This window comes from Cynocephalus volans, chromosome 1, assembly GCF_027409185.1.
Source record: "Cynocephalus volans isolate mCynVol1 chromosome 1, mCynVol1.pri, whole genome shotgun sequence".
Lineage (NCBI taxonomy): Eukaryota > Metazoa > Chordata > Mammalia > Dermoptera > Cynocephalidae > Cynocephalus > Cynocephalus volans.
Genome location: NC_084460.1, coordinates 37,999,304 through 38,027,115, shown reverse-complemented (window position 1 = coordinate 38,027,115; position 27,812 = coordinate 37,999,304). Strand labels below are relative to the sequence as shown.

General features: G+C 43.9%; 1 protein-coding gene across 1 annotated transcript in view; it reads left to right on the top strand.

Annotated features, from left to right (window-relative positions):
* Nucleotides 1–27,812, top strand: part of PTPRT (protein tyrosine phosphatase receptor type T) — a 783,412-nt gene that overhangs the window by 117,481 nt on the left and 638,119 nt on the right. The window contains exon 5 of the mRNA XM_063092330.1: nt 16,815–16,989. Within this exon, the coding sequence (XP_062948400.1) occupies nt 16,815–16,989 (175 nt within the window). The remainder of the gene's footprint in view (nt 1–16,814; nt 16,990–27,812) is intronic.

The following is a 27,812-nucleotide window of genomic DNA, read 5'->3' as shown; positions in this document are numbered from 1 at the left end:
TAGGCCTGTTTCACATAATGACGCTCTGTGCAAGAGCAATTTGGGAAGGTGGGTAAAGGGGGGCAGTGAGGTGGCAGTACGTTAGGGCAAGAGTCTCCAGCGCTCTGCTAATCCATCTCCATCCTGGGATGCTTTAAACTTACATGGTGAGTGAATAGATTCGATAACTATGTCTCCAAGGAAACCTCCCTGAATATTGTCTCCCTCGTCTATATTTCAGGAAATATTGGGAAGTAGACAGTTTATACTGTGCTCTCTGGCAAACGCCTGTGTGGCTAGTTAAGCCCAGGCTTATATGCAACAGTATTGTTGAAAGTAGTTTGTATTAGTCAGTGTTCTCTGGAGAAACAAAGTCATATACGTAGGTGGAAAGAAGCAACTTATTATGAGGAATTGGCTCATGTGTTACGGAGGTTTAGAAGGCTCATGCTCTCTGCCTTCTGCAAGCTGGAGACCTGGGAAAGCCAGTGGAAATTCCAGTCCAAGTTCAAGGCCTGAGAATGGGGGAAGCTGATGGTTTAAATCCCAGTCCGAGAGCAGGAGAAGACTGATGTCCCAGCTCAGGCAGGCAGGCAGAAAGAAAAAGGGACAAATTCATCTTTCCTCTGCTTTTTTTATTCTATTTCTCAAAAGGTTGGATAATGCCCATCCACATTGGGGAGGGCAATCTACTTTACTGAGTCCAATAATTGAAATGCTAATCTTATCCAGAAACACCTTCACAGACACACCCAGAAATAATGCTTAATCTGAGCACCCCCCCACCCCCCCACCCCCGTGCAGTCAAGTTGACACATAAAATTAACCATCACATAAGTTAACATATTTCTACATAATAGGAGGCTCCTGTCAAGACACCTGCCATCCAGGCGATGAGTTTAACTCTGCTCTGAGACAGGGCAAGGTAGTGGCAGATTCCTCTGGAGGCATTGCTTTGGATCTCTTCCTGCACCTAGAAGAGCAGCTGGCAGACTTTCCACAGTTCTGTTCCATATAATAGGGCTGGAGGGACTTAGCCTGAGAATTTCCAAAGCAAGTGAGACAGGCACATCACGGTCAAGAGTCTCCATAAGACACCTATAGCATGTCTAGCTTTCAACAATGCTATTTCCTGCTGTAGCTTCCAAGATAAGCTTAGAAATTTCACTAAGTCACCAAACGTGGTAACTTTTTTTATCAATCATCTGATTTTAAGTCAGGGAAAAAAGGCTTTGTTTCTAGAATGGTATGTCAGCGGCCCTTTTTTTCTGGCAATGGTTAGGAAGCAGTCAGTAGATTTATGGTTTAAGATAAATCCCTGTTGCCTGTGTTGTAGAGAATGCTTGCCTTCCTTTCTACACAGTGGAACTCTAGCCTGCTTTTCCTTAAGTGGTTTCGGATTGTAAATTAATATGTTAAAAAGGAGGACCAGGCCTGTACTAGTCTGTTTCCTGTTGCTTATAACAGAATACCTGAAACTGGGTAATTTATAAAGAAATAAAATTTATTTCTTACAGTTTTGGAGGCTGGAAAGTTCAAGGTCCAGGGAATACATATGGTGAGGGCCTTCTTCTGGGTGGAAATTCTACAGGGTCCCATGGTGATGCAGGGCATCACATGGTGAAAATGGGATGAGTGAGAAAGAGCTAACTTTCTCACTTGCTTTCCTTAAAAAGCTATGAGAATCACGCTCAAGACAACTCATTACTCCATGAAAGGATTCATTTATTCACAAGGGTGGTCTTCATGATCCAATCACATCTCAAATCTCGTTAACAGATTTCCCACCCTCTTAACACTGTTGCGGGGATCAAGCTTCAATAAGTTTGGGGGAGACATTCAGTCCACAGCCATTTCATACACCTGTTTTATACACTCCTGGAAACTTTATATGCTCTTTAGGAAACCCTGACTGCTGGTGCTGGCTTTCATGGGATTATAGTGCAAATTCTACGTAAGAAGCAATGGACAGAACCTATGCAGAAATGTGTGTACTTGAGCCTAGAACAATTCTAATTCTAATTCAATTACTTCAGGGCAAAGGCTGATAAAAGCCCCCCAAAATTACAAATAAGTTCATTTTGTGCTGAGATGATTCCATCTTGAGGTGAAGTGAATAATGCATGGTTAAAGGGGTTCATTCATAACTTGCTTATTTCTTATGTGATACTTTGGCCTGAGTATTCCAAACTTGTAATTTTTCAAGCAAGTAGACGGTATACCTTCTAAGTGGAATGTCCAGTAAACAAAGTGGTCTACAGTTTTGGAGAGCCCTTTTAAAAAAAGAAAAAAAGAAACTATTTCAGAGTACAACTAGGTGGGACTTTACTGACAGAATTATCAGTGTGGCATAGTGAAAATGCAATTGAATATAACTTTTTCTGGAAGATAACTAGGCAGTTGATATTTAAAGCCTTAAATGTGCATATTCTTCCAATGAGTAATTTTGCTTATGGGAATTTGCTTAAGGAAATAATCAGAGATGGGGACAATAGTATATCTGCAAGTATTTTCAATAGGACAAAAAACTAGGAAGAACCTAAATGTCCAGAAAAAGAGACTGATTAAGTAAATTCTGGAATGGAATCATTAAATGTCAGATTATAGAGGAATATTTAATGACATTTTCACAATATGTAATTAAGTGACAAGAACAAGTTATCAAACAATTAATATATCCAATATATTAACTTCTAAGAAAAAACAAATATATATACACAAAAATATATACATGATCATTGTTGGGCCGGCGGAATAGGGGAACGTCAGCAAAATGGCACTGGGGCCTCCATCTTGTTGGACCCACCCCTGGGACTTTCCCGCCTGACCCGAAGGTCACTTTCCAAGAGATCTCCTGCCATCAGAGGAATGGCTCAGGGCCACATCACATCGGGGAATATAGAACCTATGCAGGAAACCGAAACTTAACACAGCTACGCACCATATATGGGCAGCTGGCCAACAGCGGCCCTCTTTTATAAAAACCCCAGCTGCCTTTGCCTGGGCGCGACTTCTCCGGCCTCACTCCCTTGAAGGGCTGTGGAACCTCACCCGGGAACGTCGCCATTAAAGCCTACCCTAAATTTACGGCCCGGCTCCTGGTTTTCTTTGCTCCGGTTTGAGACTAAAACCTTCAAAATTCAAACCTAACAATCATATCCATACATAAACATATATATAATATATGCACCCGTATATGCACACACACATATAACACTATAAAACACATATCAGGACACTTAATAATCAATTGTGATGATAGATTATATATGCTTGTTATTTTCATCTCAATTCTGTTCCATTCAAATACTCTAAAATGAATATAGGGGAACTAACAAACAGAAAAATTGCTAATAAAAAAATGGTCATTTTTTCCTAGATACGGAATATTCTAAGTCTAGTAGGAAGCCTGGCTGGGGTTGGCGTAGTTAATTCAAACAGAAGTGCTGGCCTCCCAGTGAGAACACAGGTAAAGTTCTTTCAGAACTTCCTCTCACGCCCCCACCCCCATCACCATGAGGTACTGTTCATCCAGGAGGGTGTTTGGAAATATATTATGTGTCTTTATCAAAGAGCATGGCTGATGGGCTCCACCCTGAATTCCTCAAGGACTCCAGAGCAGTCCCTGGCAGCCCCACTGTGAGCTGTCTGCCAAGCCTCTCTACAAAGGATTTGCTCCACTGGGGGTTTGTACAACAAATAACATTTGAAGAATCTCAGAAATGAGGCCACGTGTCCAAACGCTCTGCACAGATCTCAGCAGGGGCTGTGTATGAGTTTAGACAAACCACATATGCATTGGACCAGGAGCAGATACACATCTGGCAGAAAAAGGCTCCTGCCCTCGAGCCTGTCAGCTTAGCAGCAGCTGTAGCCGGGCTGATGAGATAAGGAAGCACGTCAGTCCTCACTGCAGCCGATTCTTCCAGTAAGCCTGTTTCCTCACTCTGCAGGGCTGCTACTGGCTCCCAGGGCTGTGAGCATTCTGCAACTAGCTCCTCCTTGCTGCCTGCATCTGAACCAGGCATTCCCTCTGTGTGGGGTTTCCATTGAAAGTGTAGTTACCACACCATGGCCAAACAATGATGATAAAGTCATGATAATACTCGAAACAGCTGATGTTTATAGAGCACTTATACATATGATGTATTTAATTCTTATAACTAGTCTTTCAAATAGATGTTATTTTCAACCCCATTTTATATGTGAGAAGGTCTAGCCTTAAAGGGGTAGACGACATCCTCAGCAATGCATGGGTAGTGACAGTGGAGGCAGGATGTGAATGTAGGTCTGTGTCATATTCTTAAGCCCTGGGCTCAGCCTTCCATGCTTACCTCTTAGCCTTGTCACCTTTTGTCACCACTCCAGCCTTTCCTTCTATGCAGGTGGATTCCTATTAAAAAACACTTAAATTCACTTAGTTAGCACATATTAAATTCACTTATTTAGCACATATTTATGCACCTCTAATTTGCAGGCTGCTGTCCTAGATATTTAAGTATATTTGAGTTTCTAAAATCTACAAACAACATTAATGAAATCAAAATACCTTGAAATTTTTTTTCTCTCTCCCTTCCTATCCTAGTTCCCTTCTTACTTCTCTTACTCACTTCTTAGTCCCATTTCTTCAGTGTGATGCCTATACTTGCAATGCAGCCTTCTTAAACTCCCATCTCTTTCCAGAAGTGGCCCTTGTACATGTCACCAGTGCTTTCCCTGTTGTTAAGGCCAAGGGGTGCTTATCGGTCCTTAGACTTGACTTCTCTTTCAGCATTTGATGATGCTGACTGTTTCCTCCATAGAAGTCTTTCTGCCCTCTTGGTTCTGATGTCAGAGGTAGGGTCCGGAGGGCCTGCTAGTCAACCTCAACCCACCCTATCCTTTTACCAGGTTCTTGACACCACCACAGGAAAGAATTCAAGGGCAGAGTCACAGTGCAAAGTGAGAACAAGTTTAATATAACAGATAAGAAATAGAAGTTCCACAGAGAGAGTGCAGCATAGCTTACCAGTTCCGTTGAAACCATCTGTCAACAACTGTGAAGGATCTGAGATTCTACCTTTTTTGCAGGCTAACCAGATAGCCTGCTACAGTTTCACAGATGTTGACCAAAGATGTGAGACTCCCGGGTCACAGACAAAGGATGTAATTATTGACCACACAGCAGACTAAGCTTCATGTTCTCATCAGTGTCCCTTGGGGATGATGTCAGGTAGATCCAGGTGGATGTTTGCACACAGTAGATCTGTGTCATAGTTGAGTAGCACCATCTTAGAAAACCCCAATTTCATTAATAGCTCTGTTGAGATATAATTTATGGGCCATAAAATTCAGTAAATTCAACTTTGTTTTTTTGTAATTTTAGAGGTGTGGCACCGTCGTCACATGCTCTATCTTCTCTGCTGTTTTCACCTTAAGGTAACCCCAGATCAACAAGTAGCTCCTCCAGGGAGACCCAGAGGGTGACAGTCCGGCTGGGCTTTGGATCTGCAGACCAGGCAATGTTCTTTCTAATTCATCTGCACCTGATGCATGGGCCTCCTCCTCCCCATCCTATGCATCTCACCTCTGAGGATCCTGGCCAACTCACCTGTAAATTTCCCCTCACACACTTATTCTTTCTTAAGCTCTCTCTTTTGTATCTTTTCTTAGCCCATTCTCAGTTTACACTCTTCAGCATTTGATCCCAGCTCATCTTGGCCCCACACTCCACTAGGAGCTGGGAAAGAGTTGTGAGCAAGATGACCTGCTTCCTGCCCTCATGGAGCTTACCTTCTGGAGGCAAAGACAGACATTGAGCAACTAACCATAGAGTTAACTATCTCATCACAATGTGACAGCTACCAAGGGGAAAAGCCAAGGGGCTGGTGAGGGCAGAGCAGGGAAAGTGGGGAGGACTAAGTGTATCAGAGCAGTGCCCATGGAGGAAGTGGCCTGTGGTTGGAGCTCAAAGAGGTGAGCCAGACACAGGCAAAGGGAGATCTTGTCACGTGGGGAGATGGCACGTGTGCAGGCCCTTCACCACCTGCTCAGGGTTTAGGGCTCCCTGTGGGGAATATGCCAGGCCCCTCCTGACTCTCTGCAGGAGCTCTGAACTCAGAAATGAACCTCAAATGAGCAGGCAGCCATTCATGCAGTGGCTCCTTTGAAGGATTTCAGCACAGCTAATCAAAAATGATTTTTGTCTACTTCCATTTCTTTTAACTTTTAATAAAGAATAATCAAAAGCTATTCTTTAGAGACTACCAAAAAGGTACAAATATGGTCTTAAGAAAATCAATGGATGAGATTTTAGCAAGTTTCCAAATGTCATACTATTGCAGCAGTATGACTAGAAGTGAAAAGAATATTCATTACACATGAATTATGGGAATTTTACCTAAATATTTTCTGGCCAGTAGATTCCTGGAGCAATCGGAAAAAATATCATCTGGAAATGCTGGGCCTTATTTTATTTTATTTTATTTTTGATTCCAGAAGCTGAAACCAGCACTGAAGGCTTCCAGAACGCTGTATTAAAATATCTCCTGTAAATGAGGCATAATATCTATTGTGTGAAATCAGAAACAGTTTCCTTTCATTAAGGACAGTAATGTTGCCACTTCTGCCAATTACAAATCAATTGCAAAGCTGCCTGCTCTTTCTAAAATAATGACAGCCATTTTTGCAGGCTATGTCTTATCTCTTTGTGAAGGGACTAATGTCATGACAATGGAGGTGAGTGGTTGGGGAATTGCAAAATGGTGAGGCCATTACAGATACCTTGACAGATAATCAGGTAGTAGGAAAACAGTAGACTCTCCATTTCATCAGGCACGACTCTTGTTTCCTCTCTATATGGTTCCTGAAGATAGTGAGGTCTCACCTGGGGGTAGTAGGGTACACATGTGCTAGAAACAGAAATATTAAACTGTAGGTATTTACAGCCCCTGTTCTTTCAAGGAGTGTGTGCTCTCAAACCAAGCCAACTTATCCACATAAAACAATTCGAGCCAAGGGAAGGTGGAATTTGAGTTGTTTTTAAAGAGAGAGACAGGCAGACGAAAGAGGAGAAAGAAAAAAAAGAGAGATTTCAAAGGCAACTGTTTCCATGATGAGAGATGCATGGGCATAAAATGGAATTAAACAGAACCACCGATTAGGCTATATAATGCCTTTGTTCAATTTAGAACATGTGTCCTCCCTGCTGGATGGATGAATTGCAAAAAGAGGTTCACCTTCCCGGGCAGATGCAGCTCTGTGGGCATATAGCTCCGTAAGCAGACAGAGCCTTTCAGCAGAGAAAAAAGGTAACCTTCCTCCAAGGGGACTCAGTTGTCCTCTGGTCAGGATTCGTGGCTTTGTCAATAGAGCATGAGTTGGATTTGGGTGCCATGCCTCTTGCCCCGTAGCTGGGCACCTTTGGTGCGGTGACCAATTGCTAAACCTCAGGAGTTGGTGGTAGATTTAAGAAATTTTTCCATTCATGTGTTCTGTGGTATTATTTGGCCCTTTGCTTTTCACCAAGGAACTGAAAACAACATTATCCTTCAGATCCTAGAGACCCAGGACAAGGTCAGTATCATCAGCCTCACCTGGGAACCTGTTAGAAATGCAAATTATCCAGCCTCACCCCAGACCTCTGGAATCACCTTGTAGGTGATTCTGTTGCATGCTAAAGTTTGAGAACCATTACTCTGGACCTATAGGGTTCGGTTAAGAAAACCTTAACCCAGTCTAATAGCACGTCAGATATGCCATCACTTAATGATATATTAAGAGAATCTGTTAGCCAACAATGTAGGACGATACTTTGTCCCTTCTTACATACATATTTTCGACTTAGAGACCTCCAAGTTTTACAGAAAGCTAGGCATCTGGGCTTCTGTAACCACATTTCCCAAACTGTTTTCTTTGGAGCAGTCATTTTCTGCAAGATGACTTTAGATGTTCTTTGAACAGAGTAAGTTTCTGGAATGCTGTGTATGCACTGTACCCTACTCTCACAAAGTCGTTAAGTATAACTGGGTACTGTTATGTACTGCATGGCAGATGGGTGATGTGAGTAATGCCTTGGTCTCTGGAATCGGTTCACCTGGGTCCAAATCCTAACTCAGCAACTCAGCCAAGCCATATAAGGATGTGCTACTCCTAGCAAGTCTCATGAACCATCAGCCTCAGCAATACCTGGGAGCTTGCCAGAAACAAAGAATTTCAGGCCCCATCACAGACCTGCTGAATCAGAATCTGCATCATAGTGCTTGACCTCTCTCTGCCTAAGCTTCCTCATTTGTTAAATAGAAATACTATTACCTATTTCATATTTTCTCAGGCATCAGAATCACCTGGACTGTTTGTTAAAACAAAAACAACCTGGTCTCACCCCCAGAGTTTCTGATTTATTAGGTATGGGGTGAGGCCAGAGAATTTGTATTTCTAACAAGTTCCCAGGGGTGCTAATGCAGCCTGTCTGGGGACCATGCTTTGAAAACCACTGCTCTGGATTATTCTAAGAGCTTTACTCTTTCCACGACAAACCTATTTTTCCTCTATGGAGTATGCTATTTCAATGCTCGACTTTGTGTTTCTGTTTTACCCTTGTCTCTGTCTTCTTGGAATCTTAACCCAGCCTGTAAATTCCTCTGGGCAGAAATTATACCTTCCACACTCCGCACACTCTCATTTTCTGTTTTGTGAAATAATGAGTACATTTCCAGTGTGATTAATAATAGAATAGAAAACAGGAGAAAAAACTCAGACTACCAACCCCAATAAACAACATCTACAAATAGATCTCGGCTCTGGAATTCTCTTAAAAATTTACATTTCTAACAAATTCCCAGGTGATGCTGATGCTGCTGGTCCAGGGACCACCCTTCGAAAAGAACTTTCTTAGGAATTTTAAGAGGATTAAGTGAACTCTATCATGTAAGCCAGTTAGCGCAGTGTCTAGCACAAAGTAAGCCCTCAAAAATGTTAATGTGACTTTTACTTAATGAAAGTGAAGATAAATCCTGTTAAATTGAACAAAATATTTATCAAACTCAGTTATCCTCTTTCTTCATGGGAGATACAGTGGCATTTCACAGGAAGCATGTCTTTTTTCAGGGGTGTTCATTTGAGCTTTCTGACATTGCCAATATTCTACAGAGGTCACTTCCCAGCCCCCTTATTTTTCAACAGATTTAGAAACAGATGACCAGCAAATCTCAAGGCAGTGTCTCATTGGATTTCAGGAAACCCCGTGTATAATTTACTGTAGGAGAAGGCAGAGATAGCAAAGCGCCGGGTAGAATGGATGCTACTAGTGTCCTTAATAGATTCTCTTTACAAGCCTATGCCCCCAACCCCAAAGCAGTGTGCATGTTGACCGCTGAAAGCTCACAGCTCCCTCTTCCCTAGAGAAGTGCCCTTGGTCAAATGGGACATTTCCTCCTTCTCCTGCCTGGCAAGCAATGACTCACTGATGTGGTGGTACAAGTGCTGGCCCCCTTGCCTCAAGGTGGCATCAACTCTGGGGTACACTTCATGCTCCTGGGCTCCCCATGGGACCAGGCTGAAGCTCAACTCCATTTCTGACCACATCCTTGCTTAGCCCCTTTCCTCAGCCTATTCTTTATCTGCTACGTCCTGAGAACACTTGACAAATCACCTTGTCTCAGATTCTGCTTCCAGGTGATCAGCCTAAGACACTGCTTATCAATGACCGCTGGAAAATGTATTCAGTTGGCTCATAGAACCAGAAGGGCTAGAAGATGATTCCACTTTAGAGCAATAGACGTATAGGCTTGAAAAACTTGCCACAAAAGGAAAAGAATTGTGCTCTGGAATTTTAGAGGAAGGATAGACTTATGTGTGAAAAATATTGCAGGAGCTGGAAGAAAGTTTCCAACAAGCCAGCCGGTGGATAAGGGCCTGATGTGACTGAATCTTTCCCAGGCTTTGCTGGGCATTTCTTCATGCCATACTTCTCTTGGCTTCTCCAGGTCTTGGGCTTCCTTTCACTGCCCTGCTCCTCGTTCCTAGCATCCTAGCATTTGCCCCATGTGCATTTGTATGCTACCCGACATATAAATCCTGGTTGGGAATCTATGCTTCCATCCTGTCTCTGGGTTGTGGTCTACCACAGGCTCCTGGTACTCCCTCCCTTTTCCCCTCCTCCCTGTACCCACTCCAGCCTGCTCAGTTGCCTGTGGGCCTGGATTTCTGAGCCCATACCTGTTTATCAAACCTTCCCCTTGTTTTCTCCCTTTGCACTTTCTCTTCTGCCTCTGTCTGGGGCAGAGACAGTCGCTGGGACCTGTGCTTCTTGCACATCCACTTCTCCGTGTTGCCATGGCAATCTGACATCTAAGCCTCACCCTCTGAGCATCCATCCCTGGTCTTCTAGTATCTCCTGATTTCTGTTTCTTGTTTCTCGGGTTCCCAGCTGCCTGCCTTGACCTTCAGCACCCACCTGCCCTTCCCTGCCTTGTCTTGGCCAGTCGTACTCATGGGCTGTTCCCATCTGGGCTCATCTCTCTGAACTTAACCTCTGTTTCTCCTTGCTGATGGTTCATCACAGACTATTTCCTACCATGACGCTGTGCCCTCCTGCTTGTCCCTGTCCTGCTGTTGTCGGCTTGCAATATGACAAGTGTGATTATCAAAAGGCCTGTTTTCCAGAGACTGTATAAGACAACCTGCAATTTCCTATCTTTAAATGGGAGAAAGGCTGTTGGTTCAGGAGCTAAACAGAAAAACATGAATCTTCCAGGGGGATGCCCTAATGAATCCTCTCTATTTCTGTTAGAACCTGAAATCATTAAGAAAAGTAAATAATACTGGAGCTAACATCAAAATCAAATTTAAACTAAATGTGAAAAATGAATGTTTTGCCCTTAGTCACCCTTTTTCTCTTCGTATTGGTTTCTTATTGCTACTGTAGCAAATTTCACAAACTTCACGGCTTAAAACAAAACAAATTTATTTCTTTACAGTTGTGGGGATGAGAAGTCAGAAATACATTTCAATGGGCTGAAATCAAGGTGTTGGTGGGCTGCATTCCTTCTAGAGAGTCTCAGGGAAAACATTCCTTGCCTTTTCCAGCTTCTGGAGGCTGCCTGCATTCCTTGGCTCTTGGCCCCTTCTTCGACTTTCAAGCCAAGAATTGCATCCCCCTGACCTGTCCTTCTGTCTCCTACGTCCTTCTCTGCCTCTGCCTCCCCTGCCTCCTTTTTTCACGTATGAGGACCCTTGTGATTACATTGAGCCCAGGTGGATAATCCAAAATGATCCCCCAATCTCAAGATCTTTAACTTAACCACATTTTCAAAGTTTCTTTTGCCATGTAAGGTAACATATTCAAAGTTCTGAGAATTTAGATGTGGGAATCTTTGTGGGGCTGATATCCTGTCTGCCATACTTTTCATTGCTAATTTCATTTGGAGAGCTCTGCTAACACCAGAATTTGCCTTCATGTGCTATGTGTTTTACGTGCATTCACATTTAATCCTCACAATCAGTTCTTAAAGTGGGCGCCATCATCAAATCCGTTGTATGAGGAAACTGAAGCTCAGACATATGAAATCGCCTGCCTGCCCAAGGTTGCACAAATTGGGCATTCGCCCTCGTTTGTTTTATTGACAGCCCTTCTCTGGTTCTTCCCTAGCTCCATCCCTGTCCTCTTACAAGCATCTGAGTAACTGTAGCCTCCTGAGAGCTCACCTGTGACCACTAGTGAACCAGTCACATGCAGCAAAGGTCACCTAGGATTTGGAAACAATTACAGATGAGGAGTTTTATACCGGATGAATTTAATTGTTTTTGTACATTATTTTTTCTGCCTAAATTTTTATATTTCTTTATCCTTAATGGTCAGCATTTTTATAACCCTTAATTATTTGGCTGTTCATAATTTTTATTAAGTAGATGGTGATTCATTTGGATCTGAAGATTCAGGTCTTGGTTTACTCCGGGAAAGTGACCTAATATATCTTGGAATATGATTTGCATTCCATTTATTCAGTTTTTTTCCTTAGGAGCACCAAGTACTTCTAAAGTAGTTAGTTGTCTGCTGTCTGTTTTCTTTATCAATTTGTCTCTCGCCAATTCCTTTTATCTTTGCTTTCTTTGATCTCCAAGTTATTTTTTCAAGCCTGTCCTCCAGGTCGCTGATTTTCTGTGATGCCAATTCTGCTCTTTGCCTCTAATGCCATGCTGAATTCTGCAAATGGCATTGTTTGTTTTCTGCGATTCTTCCTTTGGCTTTTCGAGGTTTACTTTTTTCTTAGTACTTCTCCTTCACCCACCTCTTAGCTCATGTTTTGTGGAGCCCATGTGTTGTTGGCATTAGTCTCAGATTTCTTGACTGTTCAAAACATCAATTATCCAAAGAAAAAAGAAAAACAAAAAACAAAAACAAAACAAAAATATCAATTACCTGACTTAAAGCCCTGTGTCTCGTGAGCTGTTTGGTTGGGCCATGTGCATTTTTGCTTATTTCCCTCCACACCTCATACAACATTCCCACCTCTACCCCATCCCTTTGTGTTTTAAATTTTTTTGTCCTCAGCTAAGAAATAGTTTTGCTGCCAATAGATGGATCCTGGTGCTGCACGTGCTGCACACACTCTGCCCATTTGGGAATGAGGGTGCTCTAGGGGTGAGTGATGCAGGAGTAGTTAGTCCACATTAGAGCAACACACATGGGGTTTTCAGCACAGGGTCAGAAGCCAGATGCCCTGCATTCGGTCCCAGCTCTGCAGCTTCCAAACTGTGCAACCTTGGGCAGATGACTTCACTTTTCTGAGCTTCAGCTTCCTCATGTATATGATGGAGATAAGAAGTGTGCCCACCTTATGAATTTTCACAAGGAACAAATGAGAAGGCATATAACGCACTTTGGCACATAACAGTGCTTAGTTGCTATTAGCTTAAAAAAGAAAAAGATAAAAGTGTGTGATGTTATAAATAAATCAGGTTAGAAGATATCCACCCAAGCCTCATCACTCATCCCTGTCCACCGTGGTGCCCTGCAGTGACATGCTTGTCAGCAGTGGGGAATGGGCTTGTTTTGGTGAACCCGTCTCATTTGGAGGCCCTCCCATACATTCGGTGGTCTCTTCTACACATCTGAACACATTCCTGCTGTCTGCTGGAATTTCCTCTACTTCCTCGTTGCACTATTTTGGGAAGGGGCATTGAGTGTGGTGTCTGGTAGGTTCTCATAGTTGGTTCCAAGTTATACCATCTCTTGCAAACACATATCAAGGTGTGAGGCAGGTGGTTGGCAGGTCAGCCCTAATGACTTCCTCCCTTCCATTCCCCTATATTGGTTTTTGTCTGGTCATGTTGGTTAGTTTCTGGCATGGGTGAGGGTCTTGGCTACCTCTCATACTGCCATGGTCTTATAAAAATACCATCCATGTTATTATTTTTAAGTATAAAGGCAATAAATGTTTGTGATTGTTAATCTTAGGTGTCAACTTACTAGATTAAAGAATACATAGAAACCCGGTAAAGCATTATTTTTGTGTGTGTCTATGAGGGTGTTTCTAGAAGAGATTAGCATGTAAGCCTGAATGGACTGGTTGGGAAAGACCCACCCTCAATATGGGTGGGCACCATCCAATCCACTGGGGGCCCAGAGAGAACAAAAACATAGGAAAAGGCAAATCTCTTGCTCTATTTCTGCTGGAATTGGGATACACTCTTCTCTCTTATCCATAGACTTCCAAACTCTAGACTCTTCAGCTTTTGGGTTCCAGGATTCAGGCTTTCAGGTGTTTGGCTTCAGACTGAGAATCACACCATTGGCTTGCCTGGTTCTGAGGCTTTGGACTGAGCCATACAACCATCCCCCAGTTTGCAGATGGCCTATCATGGGGTTCCTCAGCCTTCATAATTGTGTGAGCCAATTTCCCTAATAAGTCCCCTCTCGTATATTTATATCCATATCCTATTGGTTCCATATCTCTGGAGAACCCTAACTAATAAAATGTTTAAGGCAGAAAGTCTGAAAAATGCCAAAAAGTAAAAAGAAGAAGAAAAATATCACCTCCAAGAATGCAGAGAAAAGGGAACTCATACACTGTTGGTGGGAATATAAATTAGCACAGTGATTATAGAAAACAGTATGGAGGTTCCTCAAAAAACTAAAAATAGAATTACCATTTGATCCAGTAATCCCACTGCTGGGTATTTATCCAAAGGATAGGAAATTAGTGTACTGAAGAGTTATCTGCACCCCCCCTGTTTATTCCAGCACTATTCATAATAGCCAAGATATGGAATCAACGAGGTGTCCATCAACAGATGAATGGATAAAGAAAATCTGGTGTATATACACAATGGAATACTACTCAGCTATAAAAAAGAATGAAATCCTGTCATTTTTGGCAACATGGATGAGCCTGGAAGACATTATGCTAAGTGAATTAAGTCAGACACAGAAAGATAAAGATCCCATGTTCTCATTCATATGCAGGAGCTGGGGGGAAAAAAGTTGAATGTTTAGAGGGAAAGAGTAGAACTGTGGTTACTAGAGGCTGGGGGGATAGGGAGAGGGCGGCTAATGGACACAAAATTACAGCTGGATAGGACAGATAAGTTCCAGTGGTGCACAGCAGTGCTAGGCATCTATAGTTAACAATAATTTATTGTGTGTTCTCAAATGGCTAGAAGAGAGGAACTCAAACCTTCTCATCATAGGAAACAATAAAGTTTTGCAATGATGAATATGCTTATTACCCAGACTTGATATCATACATTGTATATATGTATTGAAATATAACTCTGTATCCTATAAATATGTACAATCAATATGTGTCCATTAAAAATAAATTTCTTTAAAAAAAAAAATAAGGAAGGGAAGTATCTCCTTCAGTTTGCTTGTCTCTTCTGGAGCAAGTCTGTTGGCTGCCTTCCAGTGGGGGTGTAATAGTCAGGGTTCTCCAGAGAGACAGAATCAATAGGATATGTTATAATTACATGAGAGGGATTTATTAGGGGAATTAGCTCATGTGACTATGAAGAAAAGTCCCACGATAGGCCGTCTATAAACTGGATGCCGGTAGCATGTCTCAGTCCAAGTCCAAAGGCCTCAAAGCCAGGGAAGCTGATGGTGTCCTTGGTGTAAGTTCTGGAACCCAAAAGCTAAAGAGTCTCGAGCTCTGACCTCCACGGACAGGAGAGAAGAGTGTATCCCAGCTCCAGCGGATTGAGAGAGAGCTTCACCTCTTTCCTGTGTCTTTTGTTCTCTCTAGACCCCCAGTGGATTGGATGGTTCCCACCCACACTGAGAGTGGGTCTTTCACACCCAGGCCACTCAGACTCTCATACTAATCCCTGCTGGAGACACCCTCATGGACACACCTGAAAAGATAGCTTTACCAGGTTTCTCAGCATTCCTTCATCTAACCAAGTTGACCTCTAGAATTGACCTTCACAGGGAGTGTCAGTTACTCCATGTTTCTTGCACTCACTGCCTCTTGCTGGTTTTGGTCCTACCTCATTCCCTGCCCCACAGCTTAGCATATGGGTGCCTCTCCCATTCCTGTGTCCCCATCCTCACACATCACGGGTGGGAGTGATGGAAAATTACGTGGATGAAAGCCGGTCTTGCATGTGATAAAACTATTTACTTTGTGTAGGAAACAATGAAGACTACTTCTCAGAAGACTCAGTGCATCGGAATCATAAATCTGAAGATTTCCCTCAATCCAGCCAGTCAATTAAAACACTCCACTTCACTTTGGGGGAAAATTTTTTTGAATTAAAGCAGGCAGCGAGGATAAGGTCTTGATTTGAATGAGTGCTTGATTTGAAGTTGGAAAACCTGGATAAGAGACTTATTTGCTCAGCATATTTATTTAACCTCTCTGACATTTGAATTCTTCTTCTGAGAGGAGCAGCAATAATGTACACCTCACACAAGGCTGTGAAGATTAAAAAGGAGATTTATACAAAAATATTCAGCTCAGGGTCTGGCACATGTTAGGTGCTTCACAACTGTTCATTCAGAGCGCATCTGCATGCATGTACCTCACCAGCTGTCATAACTTGCAACTGTGAAAGCATCTTATTCAAACTTAGAATATCACACCTAAAACTCCGCATGCTAAAGGCAAAACCCATGTGTACTCAACTTGATTCTAGAAATGTCTACCAAGTTCGGAGGTGTCCAGGCAAGGTACTGGAGATGAAGTGGGGGAAGTCTTGCCTTTGGGAGCTTGCAGTCTAACGGGGACACACTTGTAAGCAGAAGTGTGTGGAAAGTTTGCTCTGTACACAAGGCATGAAAAGCTTCCAGAAGGTTGTGTGACAGTCCTGGGAACTTACTAGAGAGGGTGGTGAGCTGAACATGGGTTTTTAAGGGAGAAAGGGTGTCCCCAGGGAGACAGAGCATTCTAGGCAGAGGAAAGAGCACATGTCAAGGAAGAAGAGGTGCTGAAAAGCAGCTACCTATGGTGACCGCTTGTCGCAGGTGGGGCCCAGAGCCTGTGGGTGGGTAGCAGGGCATGGGCCGTGGGGCTGGGTTTTCACTCATCTACCCAAGTCTGTCTTTGCAGGAACACTGTGGGTTCTGCTTAAAGGATAAAGGAAAATAGGAGGGTGGAAGTTTAGGGACTGTGGGGCAACCCCAAATGCAGCCTTTGCCCTTTCTTCATGCCACCAGGCATCCACCCTCTTTTATCAGCTCACTAGCAAAGTTTACTCTTGAATCAGTACAAAAACCAGCCACAGAAACCCCTTCTTATTAGTGGAAAGTCCTGGGCCCCTGGGACGTGGGGAAGGGTGTGGCCTCCATGCTGGGGGTGGCCTGGTAGCCTATGATGCGATGTTTCCTCCTCTCCTTCTCTTCCTCTGTCCTGCAGCAATGGAATGGCCGAGACACAGCCCTCATGGTCACCCGTGTGGTCAACCACAGGCGCTTCTCTGCCACGGTCAGTGTGGCAGACACTGCCCAGCGCAGCGTCAGCAAGTACCGCTGTGTAATCCGCTCTGATGGTGGATCTGGTGTGTCCAACTATGCAGAGCTGATCGTGAAAGGTGAGTGCCACCAGCTCGTGTCTCTGCCCCAGTGGCTGGGGTTACTGGCCTCCTCTGCCTTGTGCTGCTGGGAGGGGTTAAAGCACTTTTCTCTTCTGCTGCTCCTCCCCTATTCAGTAGAATGAGACACAAATTTCTAATCACTCTGCCCTCTGCCCCTCAACACAACCCCCCCAACAAAGAGTAGTTGTTGTAAAATCATGCAGCATTGCATTATTCAAAGTTGAGTCTTATATACAGGACCCATAAATGAAAGACTGTGTGATATACAACACAGAAGGCATCTCCAAATTTGGCTTTATTTTACATTTAAAGTTAGAATGAACAAAGGTCCTTGTGCTTTGGTGACTTTCTACTGCAATGTTCTTGTACTATTGTTTCTGAGGGATTTTTAATTGAAAACTCAATATAATGATAATATTTTGGAAGGACTTTTGAAATAAATAATTCCCCACTCCTCTACCCTTGATTCACTTCTTTTCAGTTTTCTTGTTCTTGTTCACCTTGAGATATTGTTCAGAAGTTTTCTATTAAAATAGGCACATTGTTTCCTTTCTTGCTTCATTCAAGAAGCTGGATATTCCATTTATTTTTGAGACTATATGTTATCTTTATTACCATGCTTAATGGTAATATACTATTTCATCAAGTGGATTATCCTATCTTAAAAAATCCTCCTATTTGCAGTCATTTAGGTAATTCCAGGTATTTTTGTTTTTGTTTTTTCTTTCCTTTGTATGTGCAACAATTAACACCTCAATGGAGTTCTTCAGAAGAGAACATTTTTATTCTATTGAACTAGATTATTTCCTTAGGATAAATTCCCTGGAGGTAGAGTGGGTACACCAAAAACTGTGAGCATCTTTATGGATTTTTCTTTGTGTTGCAATATTGCTTTTGCAAAAAACAAAAAAGGGTCTTACAATTTACACTGGCAACAGCAGCGTATGGATGTACTCGATTTGCCAACGTAATGTTCAACAATTAAAATTTTAATACAGCATAATTTAGTGAATGAAATAGTGAAGCTGTTCATTTTACACCAGCAGTAGAATAATACCAGTGTGTTTGAAGGGAAAAAATGTTGATCAACCTCTGGAAGTCTCCTGAGTTGGTTCCTTGGTCAAATTATGCATTGTTGTGAAAACCTTGACCTCTGCTTGCTGGGACCCATGTAACTGGTGGCAGGACCTGGACCAAACCAGGGGTTTGCAATCTGGAATTCTCTGTCCTGGACCATCCTGGCTCCACGTGGATATTCACATGGCTGATGATGTGTCATTATTCAGATCTCAGCTTAAATGCTATCATGTCATCTCCTCCGAGAGAATTTCCCTGGCCCCTCCTCCACCCCTCTTCCTGGTGGTCACATTCTATCACATCACCTTGTCTCCTTTTCTATATAGCTTTTATCACACTTGAAAATGATAGTCTTCTTTGATTTGTTTACTTGGTGATTTTCCCTCTCCCCTTTTAGGATATAATCCCTGTGAGATGAGAGGCATAGTCTGTTTGATTCTAAGACCCAGCACTTACCATAGTGCCTGGCACGGGTTTTGGGTACACTGGACCATGTGAAATTGTGAGTTTCTGACTGTTTTGACCTGCACAGTCACTTTGTAAGGCAACCTTAAAAAAATTGTGGGATGATAGATAAATGAATGGATTATTGGCCTTAGCAGGAATTTATTTCATCACCATAATGCCATGAACACTTAAGTCGAAAATACAACACATTAGCCAGTTGTGAACAAAACAATTAAGAAAAAAAATTTCTTTAAATGTGTTTACACTGAGTGCCATTAATATATAAAAGAAGCCATCACTTTGATCACATTAGGCTCATTTCTGCATTTTTGGTGCCATAAGATTGATTTGTGTGAGCGAGTGGCCTTTGCAGACCTTTCAGGTACAAAGTAAATATGTCATTCCCTGAGCTGTCCCCCTAGAATGCTCATTACATCTCTTTTATGGCTGGCCTCTTGCACTGGAGTGGAGCCCCAGGAGAGAACGCCCTGTGTTCTCTTACATTTCATGCCAGTTCCTTACACGTGGCAGGTGCAAAGCTGGTGGTGAGAAAATAGAGTGAATGCTATGGGAGCAGCTAGTGTAGCACTCTGAACTTTTCATACACAGATAAAAGGAATCAGAAAATACCTGGGTTATCCTTTCCTTATGTCCTCCATTCAGTTGCAGGGTGGGAGGTGTGGGAAACCAGATCAGAGGCTACTGGGACAGAGAATGTGGTGAAGTATCGTTGCCTTTATTTGGAGAAGTGGCCATGGTCTGCTGAAACAGTGATTCATCCTTGGCTGGCTGTGAAACCTGGGCCAGAGCTAATGGAGAGGGCTGGTGCTGCCTCTGGTCCAGGTGCACTAACCAGGTGTGTGAATGTGATCCAGCAGCCACCGCTGCCCCCAAACCCCTCACCTGAGCCTTTGACGCTCCAGTTTGAGGGATGTGCTGGGTGGTACCAGGTTTCCTTTCCAGGGGACCATGGCGGGTTGGCGCTCTTTAATCTGGCTCTGTTTTATTACACCATGATGAAATCCATCCATATTTTTGGCATGGGATATCACTTTTTTTAGTGCCTATGTTGTCCCATTTTAATATTCAGTCAACGGTAAGCTAGGAGCTTGGTCCCTTAAATGTAGAGAAGTCTCTTCACATATGTTATCTATCTCATTTTATCCTAATTGTGCTCTGCATGTTGGTTTTATTTTAACTTATTTTATACCTGGGAGAACTTCAGGGCCAGTGAGAAACAGAGGTAGTCCTAAGGGTCAGAGCTGGGGTCCAACCTGGGTCTGGCGCATGCTATTTCTACCACAACTGGAGGGCCTGGGGACTGCGGCCTTTTGGCACCTGCTATCACAATGTCATGAACAGTGCTAAATGGGCCCAGGCAGCAGGTGAGCAAGTAAGGCTCCAACAGGAGTCCCTGGGTTTGTGGAGCTAACTTGCCATTTAAAGTCAAGCTTGCCCCTCCCCCACTCCTGGCTAATTTACCCCTTCCCTACACACTCACACTCACGCATTCCTTAAGAGCCAGTGCTATCCAAACAAACAGGCAAATGAAAGGGAGGGACACCCAGAAGCAGAGACAGCCAGAGGGGACCTGTCACCCTGGAGCGTGTGCCCAGGAACCCATTTGAAGGCAGCAAACTGGAGCATGTGGGAGAAAACTGTCTTAGGAAGGATGACTCACTTACCACTTAGGAACCCTTTGCGTCTGCCGAAGCAAGATGCTTAAGGACTTTAATGTATTTTAAAATAAATTGGTGTTTATAAAAAAAAGGAAAAAATATTAATCTTCTTTCAGGGAAAAGAGAAAATCTAAAAAACAAAACAAAAGAAGGATTCTCATGGGCTAAGTGCTGTCACAGGAGCTGGGGATATGGCCTGAATTTTCTCTTCCTGGGCACTGATAGATTTAAGCATCACATGGTAGTGGGGGCTGAGGGACCAGGAGCCACCAGCTGACCCTGGGCGTTACAGACAGCAAGACATCCCTGTGCGGATTTCTTCCTCACGGGTTTCTTCCATTTGGTTTCAATTCAGAGGCAGAACAGACTCTGGAGCCAGGATATTCGGGTTTGAATCTCACCCCATCTAGTCCTAGCTCTGTGACCTTAAACTTGATATAAACCTGTAGGGCCTCAGCTGGCTCATCTGGGAACAGGGATATGAGATTACCTCCCTCAGAGGGCTCTGTGAGGATTAAATAGGATAATGGATGTAGGAGTTCTTAAAAAGATGCCTGGTATACATGCTCTAAAGCGTTTGTTAAATAAAATAAGTAGATTGCCTATGCAGCTGGGATTTCCCAGGTAAGGAGGTGAAGGCCTCCATGGATGGGGACAGGACACCTGCCCCAGGTGCTGATTTGATTGGTATCTCTGTGCTCTTTCTCCCCACAGTGATGTGCTGAGCAAAGGGAGGGGAGGAAGGACATATAAAAGTATGGGCTTCAGAATGTTAGGGTCATGGGGTCCACACAGGTCAGAATTCTCTGGGTGCCCTCCTGTGTCCACCACTGATGAGTCAGTAAAGCTCAGCCAGGAATCTGGGAACAAAAGAGAAGTAGCTGGTCCTGCTTGTCCTCAGCCATCTGGCCACATGGGCTCACCCGTTCCACCTGGCATCATTCATTCACAACTCTGGCCATGCTGCAGTTGAGAGGTCACAGGGTCCTCAGTGCCAAGAGCGCCAGGAGCTGGAGGCCCCTGTGCTGGCTCCCACGGCAGGTGCTCACGCTGAGCCGAGTAGTGGTGACCCAGGCGGGGTCTCTGTCTCTCCTCAAACAGGCATGTGCACAGCTGGCGCAGGCTTCTGGCTGATGCACTATCCTGGGATGGTGTAGATCAGTGGTTCGGAAGATGCTGCCTAATGTGAGTGTAGGTAATATCAAATTCTCGGGGCGACACGCAGGCCAAAATGAAAGCAAATTGGAATTACTTAATTCTGAAGAGCTGTTTATTGAGTTGTGATAATGTTCCTGGGTATACATTAGATTACTTGGTAATTGAAGTTTCACTCAATTGACAATCTGGCCCCTTAACCTACCTGTTCCAGACCAGTGCTCATAAATGCACTTACTCCCTCCCTCTGTTTCTGGTTTTCTGAGTGTCTTCAATTTCAAGGTGTTTTAGCTTAAGTCAAGGATGTAAGTGTCTTCAACAAAAGTTATGCAGATGCATCCTGATGAACATTTCCTAATTCATAACAAGTTTGATCTTGGTGGTGATTTTTAAACCAGTCTTCCAACCCCACTTAACAACCTACCATGTGCTCAGAGCACTCATATCAATATGAGGATTAGTGCCCAGAAGAAGAGTAATACGGGTGCTGATAGTCAGAAGTTCTGATTTAAATACTGATGTGACTTCCTACCAAGGCAGCTTGGTAAGGTCAAATGTTGGGATTGTGGATCTAAACACACCTGAGTTTCAATCTTTGTCCCGAACCCAGGTGCCTATATAACTTCAGCAAATCATGTATTCATCCTGGGCTCAGTTTCCTCATCTGTGTAATGAGCGTGAGTGAATATATCTAACTAGGTCCTTACAAAAGGGCGACAATACAAATACACATTCCTATATGTATAGGCTCTAGTACTAGGTCAGCTTCCATGAAATTGTGTCTGTAACAACCAGTAATCATATTTTTCCCATTAGTAATTATTAAGGAATGTTGCCCAAAGACACTGTCCCTTTTTCCTTGTCCTGACTTGTCTCCTTCTTCTAAAATGGGATTGAGGTTATCAAATCCAGCCCATTGGTTGAAGTCAGTTATAGAAATGCTTTACTTATGTTGCACTTTTTCTTTTTTCTTTCTTTTCCATTAAAATTTTTTTTCAACTTAAAAAAACTTGAAATTGTATCATGTTTGGCCACTCTGAGCTGCCTTTTGGGATGGCAACAGTGGGCTGACCCAGTGGCCCTGTCCCGGAGACACATGCTCCATAGGTGACCATTGGACTAATTTGGCCTGTTTTGCTCACTTGCTGGTCTGGCTTGTGTAGTGATTTGAGTTTACAGGCTATGGCTTAAAGATGGAATGGCTGGGGTAACTGACTCATTCCTGTATTTATTTGCTTAATAAAGGTTTATTGAGCCCAACTATGTATTGGGTACTGTGAGAAGCTCATGGTCTAGCAGGAAGAATCTTGCAAACCTATTATACATGACTATGTAGTCTGCATCAGGCACCTACTGCACTGTCTTACTAATCCTAACAGTAACCCTATGCTGTGGGTACTGTTCGCATCCCCTTTTTACAAATGAAGACATGGAGACTCAGAGAGGCTATGGAACTTTCCCAAGTTCACACTGCATATATGTGGCTGAGCCTCCGCCCATAATCTCTCGTTTATACCACATTTCATGCAAAATCCAGTATGGTAGGTCCTGCAGTTGTGTGTGAGCTGAGGAAAGACAGAGGATGAAACAACTGATAAAGCCTGGGAAAGCCTGGGAGGGCTTCTCAGCATGATCCCATCTGAGCCGGGCCCTGGGGCCTGGCAGTCTCATAAGCAGGGACAGGCAGAGTCAGTTTTGAGACATGAGTGAGTGAAATGTTTGGTGCTGGAAATGCAGGCAGAGGAACCTTTGCAGAGGCTTCATACCAGGATAGGATCTGGGCTTTATCCTGGAGGAGTCAGGGAGCTCTGTTGGATCCCCCATCCTAGTCCATAGACAAGAGTGCTCATACTTGTGAGGCTGGGTCTCTGCACCCACCTGTTCGTCCCTTCCCTGGCCCTGCCTGTGCCCCCTGGAAAACCATCGTCAGGCAGCTGGCTGTGGTCAGAGGCACAGCCTGCATCTGGAAGAGGAGTGAAGATAGAGGCATATGGGATTGGGACCCCCAGAAGCAGATGCAGGGAAGGGGTTTGAGTGCCAGAGGTTTATCTGGAATGTAGAGAAGTGAGATGGGGAAGGAAGGGCAGTCCAAATTGAAGTGGACATTTTCAAGCAAGTGACTACTGTGGGCATCTGGAGCTCAATCCTGCTGGGGAACCCTGGGATTCACTCTGGGACTCTGGGGTATGAGGGAGTTGAGGTACTTGTACCCTACCCCTCTCCAGTCATTGGTTGAGGGCTGCTCCTGGGGTGTTAATTTCTGGCATTACTGTCCTGTCACACAGGACACAGGGGGCCCCCTGGGCTTTGGAGAAAGCCACCACTATTGAGAATCAGATATGACAGTCGGAAGTTGGCCTGCACTCCCTCCCTAAAATAATAAGGCCTGAGGAGTGTGTGTGGGACACCACAGCTTCTGCGACAGGGATCCAGCAGCATCCGTCACCTTCTGAGGGGACCAAAGCTGCTGGCTCCTGCCTCATTAGTAAGCACAGCTGGGAGGGCAGGTGCATGCTGGGAGAAAAGGCAAAGCTGGCAGCCATGCTGAGGATTGTGCTTGGATAGCCACTGGAGCGCAACAAAGCTGCCCCAGAAGTGGACTCGCCAGTGCCTGTTTGTGTTCTCTGCCAGTCCTCAGAGGCAGAGGGGAACTGGGGGGCTCTGTAGCTCATGGTCAGAAAGCAGGCTTGGAGTAAAAGAGGCCAGGCTGGCTTGTGGCCTCTGCCCTGTAAACTCCACCTCCTGAGTCCATCTAGAACTCTCCACCACCCACCACCTCTGCTGTCAACACCCAAGACCAGGGGTTGGCAAACTTTTCCTTTGCAGGGCATGATAGATATTTTCAGCTCTGTGGCCCACACAGTCTCTGTTAGAACTACTCAACTCTGCTGTTGTAGCAACAACAGCCTATAAAATGTGTAAGTGGCCATGTCCATGTGCCAATAAAACTTTATTTACAGAAGCAGGCAGAGGGCTGGATTTGGCCAACAGGACACAGTTTGCTGACAACTGCATGGAACCAACCCCCCTCACTTTTCAATCAGATGACTATTCTAGGTTCCTGCTCCACTCTTGCCCCACAGAGGTCTATTCTCCATGCAGCAGCCTAAGGGATAGTTTGGGCACAAGATAAATCATGGAATTTCCCTGCTCATACCCTCCAATAGTTTGTCACACTCAGAATAAAATCCAGACTTATTAGCATGGTCTCTAGATCTGGCCTCTCTATTCATTGATTCCTGACTCACCACCCCCCCCATTCTATATTTGTCTTCTCACTCTTTTATCTATCGACACTGGTCCATTTCCTCTTCCTTGAGTCTCATCAAGCTAGTTGTGACCCCAGGACCTTTGCACCTGCTGTTCTCTCTTTGCCTGAAATGCTTTTGTTCCAGGTAATTATGTGACTCACTTGTTTTGTTCACTCTGGTTTCTGCTCAGACATCAGCTTATCAGAGAGCCCCTCTTCCTTATCTAAAAGAACTCCCACCCCCTCTCTCACCGCTACCACATGTCACTCACTCTGTACCTTTGCATTATGCTCTGCTTTTCTTCCCAGCTCTTGTCACTACCTGACACTCTTGTTTACATCTATTGTGTGTCACCCATCTTTCCTACCAGAACACATGTTCCTGGAGGAAGAAGCTTTGTAGTTCTTGTGTCCTGCTGGACCCACAGCACCCAGGACATGCCTGACATGTAGAAGGGGCACAGACATTTGCTGCATCCAGTGGAGAGTTCTCAGCCCTTGCTTCACAAGCACGTAGCAGCATCTGAGACCCCTCACCTTTTCTTCCTTGTATAAGGCTGTTGTTATAGTTTGAGCTCCTGGTTTTTCTCTTGCCTCTGAGAAAGTTTTGGCTCCTCTGCAGGTGCCTCTTTCTTTACCTTTTCCTTTAAGTAGGCAGTTTTTGGTTTTTGTTCCTTCATTCTTTTCTTCCTACTTGTGGAAACTGGAAGCTTTGCCATTCCGTGATCCTCCTATGGCCTTCCTTTGCCCTGCTTTGGTTGCAGTTTGGGGTCTCAGTTGATCTGCCAAAGACATACTACTTATCCAGCCTACCATGCAGCTATCTGGATGGTCATTTAAAAACTTCTGGGCCTTCTCCAATGCCATTTAAGAGAAGGCATTCCCCCAAGAGTCCTGCATGCTGGTGTATGTGTGCTCCCACCTATGTCTAAAGGTTTACCAACTTTTTACGTCACTCTTAGCCCACTTCTTCCCTGCCTACCACCTCCAGGCCTGACCTTGACTTTCCTGGAAGACCCTGTGTCAGAGCAAAAAAACCTCAGTATCCTCATTTCTTCTGCAGGTTTCATTTTCTGTAGGAAAATATCCTGATGCTCAGCTTCTTCTTTCTGTCTTTCTTCAGCCATAACTTATTAATGGATTACATCATTTTTTACCATGATCTCTATTGTCAAGAACACATAGATTGCAAGTTAGAGGTCTTGAGTTCAAGTGCTGGTTCTGCCCTGTGTTAACTATGTAAATTAGGAACATCATTTCATGACTCCCTAATTGTAAAATGGAATAACAATGCCAGCTCCCCTAGATTTGGGGGCGGGTCATGAATATGGAGATCCTTTGTAAACAGAGTGCTGTGCATGTGTTTACACTTATCTTTATCAATCTCTGTCATGCCCACATTTGCCAGCTAGCCAACCTTAGCCTCTGACTTCCTTCCTCTGCAATAACATCACCATTAGCTTTTCACGGGAAGAGAAGTGGAAAATGACAGATGGGAGAAAAGTGGAAAACTTCACTTGAACATATGTGTGGGGGGAGGCTAACTGGGAGATATCTATGTATATTGTATTCTATATGGGCACAAAGACCAGTTTATTTTTAAAAAAAGCGTAAATGTGGATAAATAAAACCTGACAAGTATTGGTTTCCTTGAATTATTTTGACTACTTCATCAGCTGAATGCTGATGTGTTGCATTAACACTTTTAACGCAATTGGAAATTAAATCAAATGGCAATTGCATTAAATCCTCATTCACTTGGAACATTACCCTCCTGTGTTCAAATGGAAGAATGATCTGGGTTATGGAATGAGCTGCAAAGTCTTTAGTTGGCTACCATTTGCAGACCATTTATTGCATGCCAGACACCTCGCTGGCTGTCTTCACGTGAGATAACAGCTCATCTTCACCATGATCCTGTGTTGCAGATGAGGATGCTTAAGCCCGACTACCCAGCCTCAAGGCCCTATCCTCCTCCTACTGTAAATGAGACTATTTTCTGACCCTCCTGGTGCTAATTTTTCATAATGTTTTATTCTGTAGCAGGTATGCATGGAATATTGCTTCTGAGGACCTAAATTCCAGGCTCAGCTAAACTCAGTTAAACTGTGGGCTTCATATTTGGGGGGATGCTCGAGGTCATTGCCTCTGTCCCCTTGCTGGCACCTAATTCACTTCTGGAATGCTCCAGTCTCTGCCTAGAGCAGTGGTTCTTAACCAAGAGTGATTTCTCCCCAGGGAACATTTGGCAATGCCCAGAGACATTCTTGATTGTCCCAAGTGGGTCGAAGTACTAACCTGTACTGGGTAGAGCCCAGAGATGCTGCTAAACATTCTACAATACACAGCATAGCCTCCTGCAGCAAAGAATTATACAGCCTCAAAGGCCACCTGTGTTGTGGATGGGAAACCCTGGCCCAGACCCCTCCTCATGGGGAGGCTTCTTTATCCCTGATACCTTTGTCTTCATCTACAATCCCATGGGCTTCTGGCCAGGTAGGGTGTGAGACAGTGAAGGAAGGTAGAGCTGGTTGTGTGGTTATGAAGAAGTGATTCAGCTATCTGAGCCCCAGTTTTCCTGTCTGGAAAATTGACATTTGACTTCTGGTTTACTTTGGCTTGTGACCCTAGACCTCCGCTCTTCTATTTTCCCACTGAAAACCCATAGAGACACAGTAAAAGGAAAGTGCAGACTAACTCCCCAGTGCCAAGATCTGTGAGATACTCCTGCTAACTCCCAGGCCAATACAGCTGGCTAAATGCCCTGCACACGTGCATGCCTCCCCTTCTACTGAGTAGAGCTATGAAGCAGCTGCTTAACCAAGGACTGCATTTCCCAGCCTGCCTTGTTCTCACTAGGGCCATGTGATTAGTTCCAGTCAAAGGAATGTGAGCAGAACCACTGCATGTTGTTTCAGAGTCCAAGAGTTTAAAAAGCAGGTAGTCATATTTCGCATTCTCTTTTCCCTCTTTGATTGGCTTGATGTAGACAACTCCAAGCTCCTGGGAGGGGCAGAGTCGAAATATTGAACAAGCATGGGCCCCTGAATCACCTTGTGGAGGAAAGTTATCTGCTGAACAGGTCTGTTATTTAAGCAATAATAAACTATTATTGTGTTAAGTTACTGTGCCTTGGGGCTTATTTGTTACAGCAGCTAGTTTTATCCTAATTAATACAAGTTGGATTGAGAAAAGCCATTAGCAATATCCCC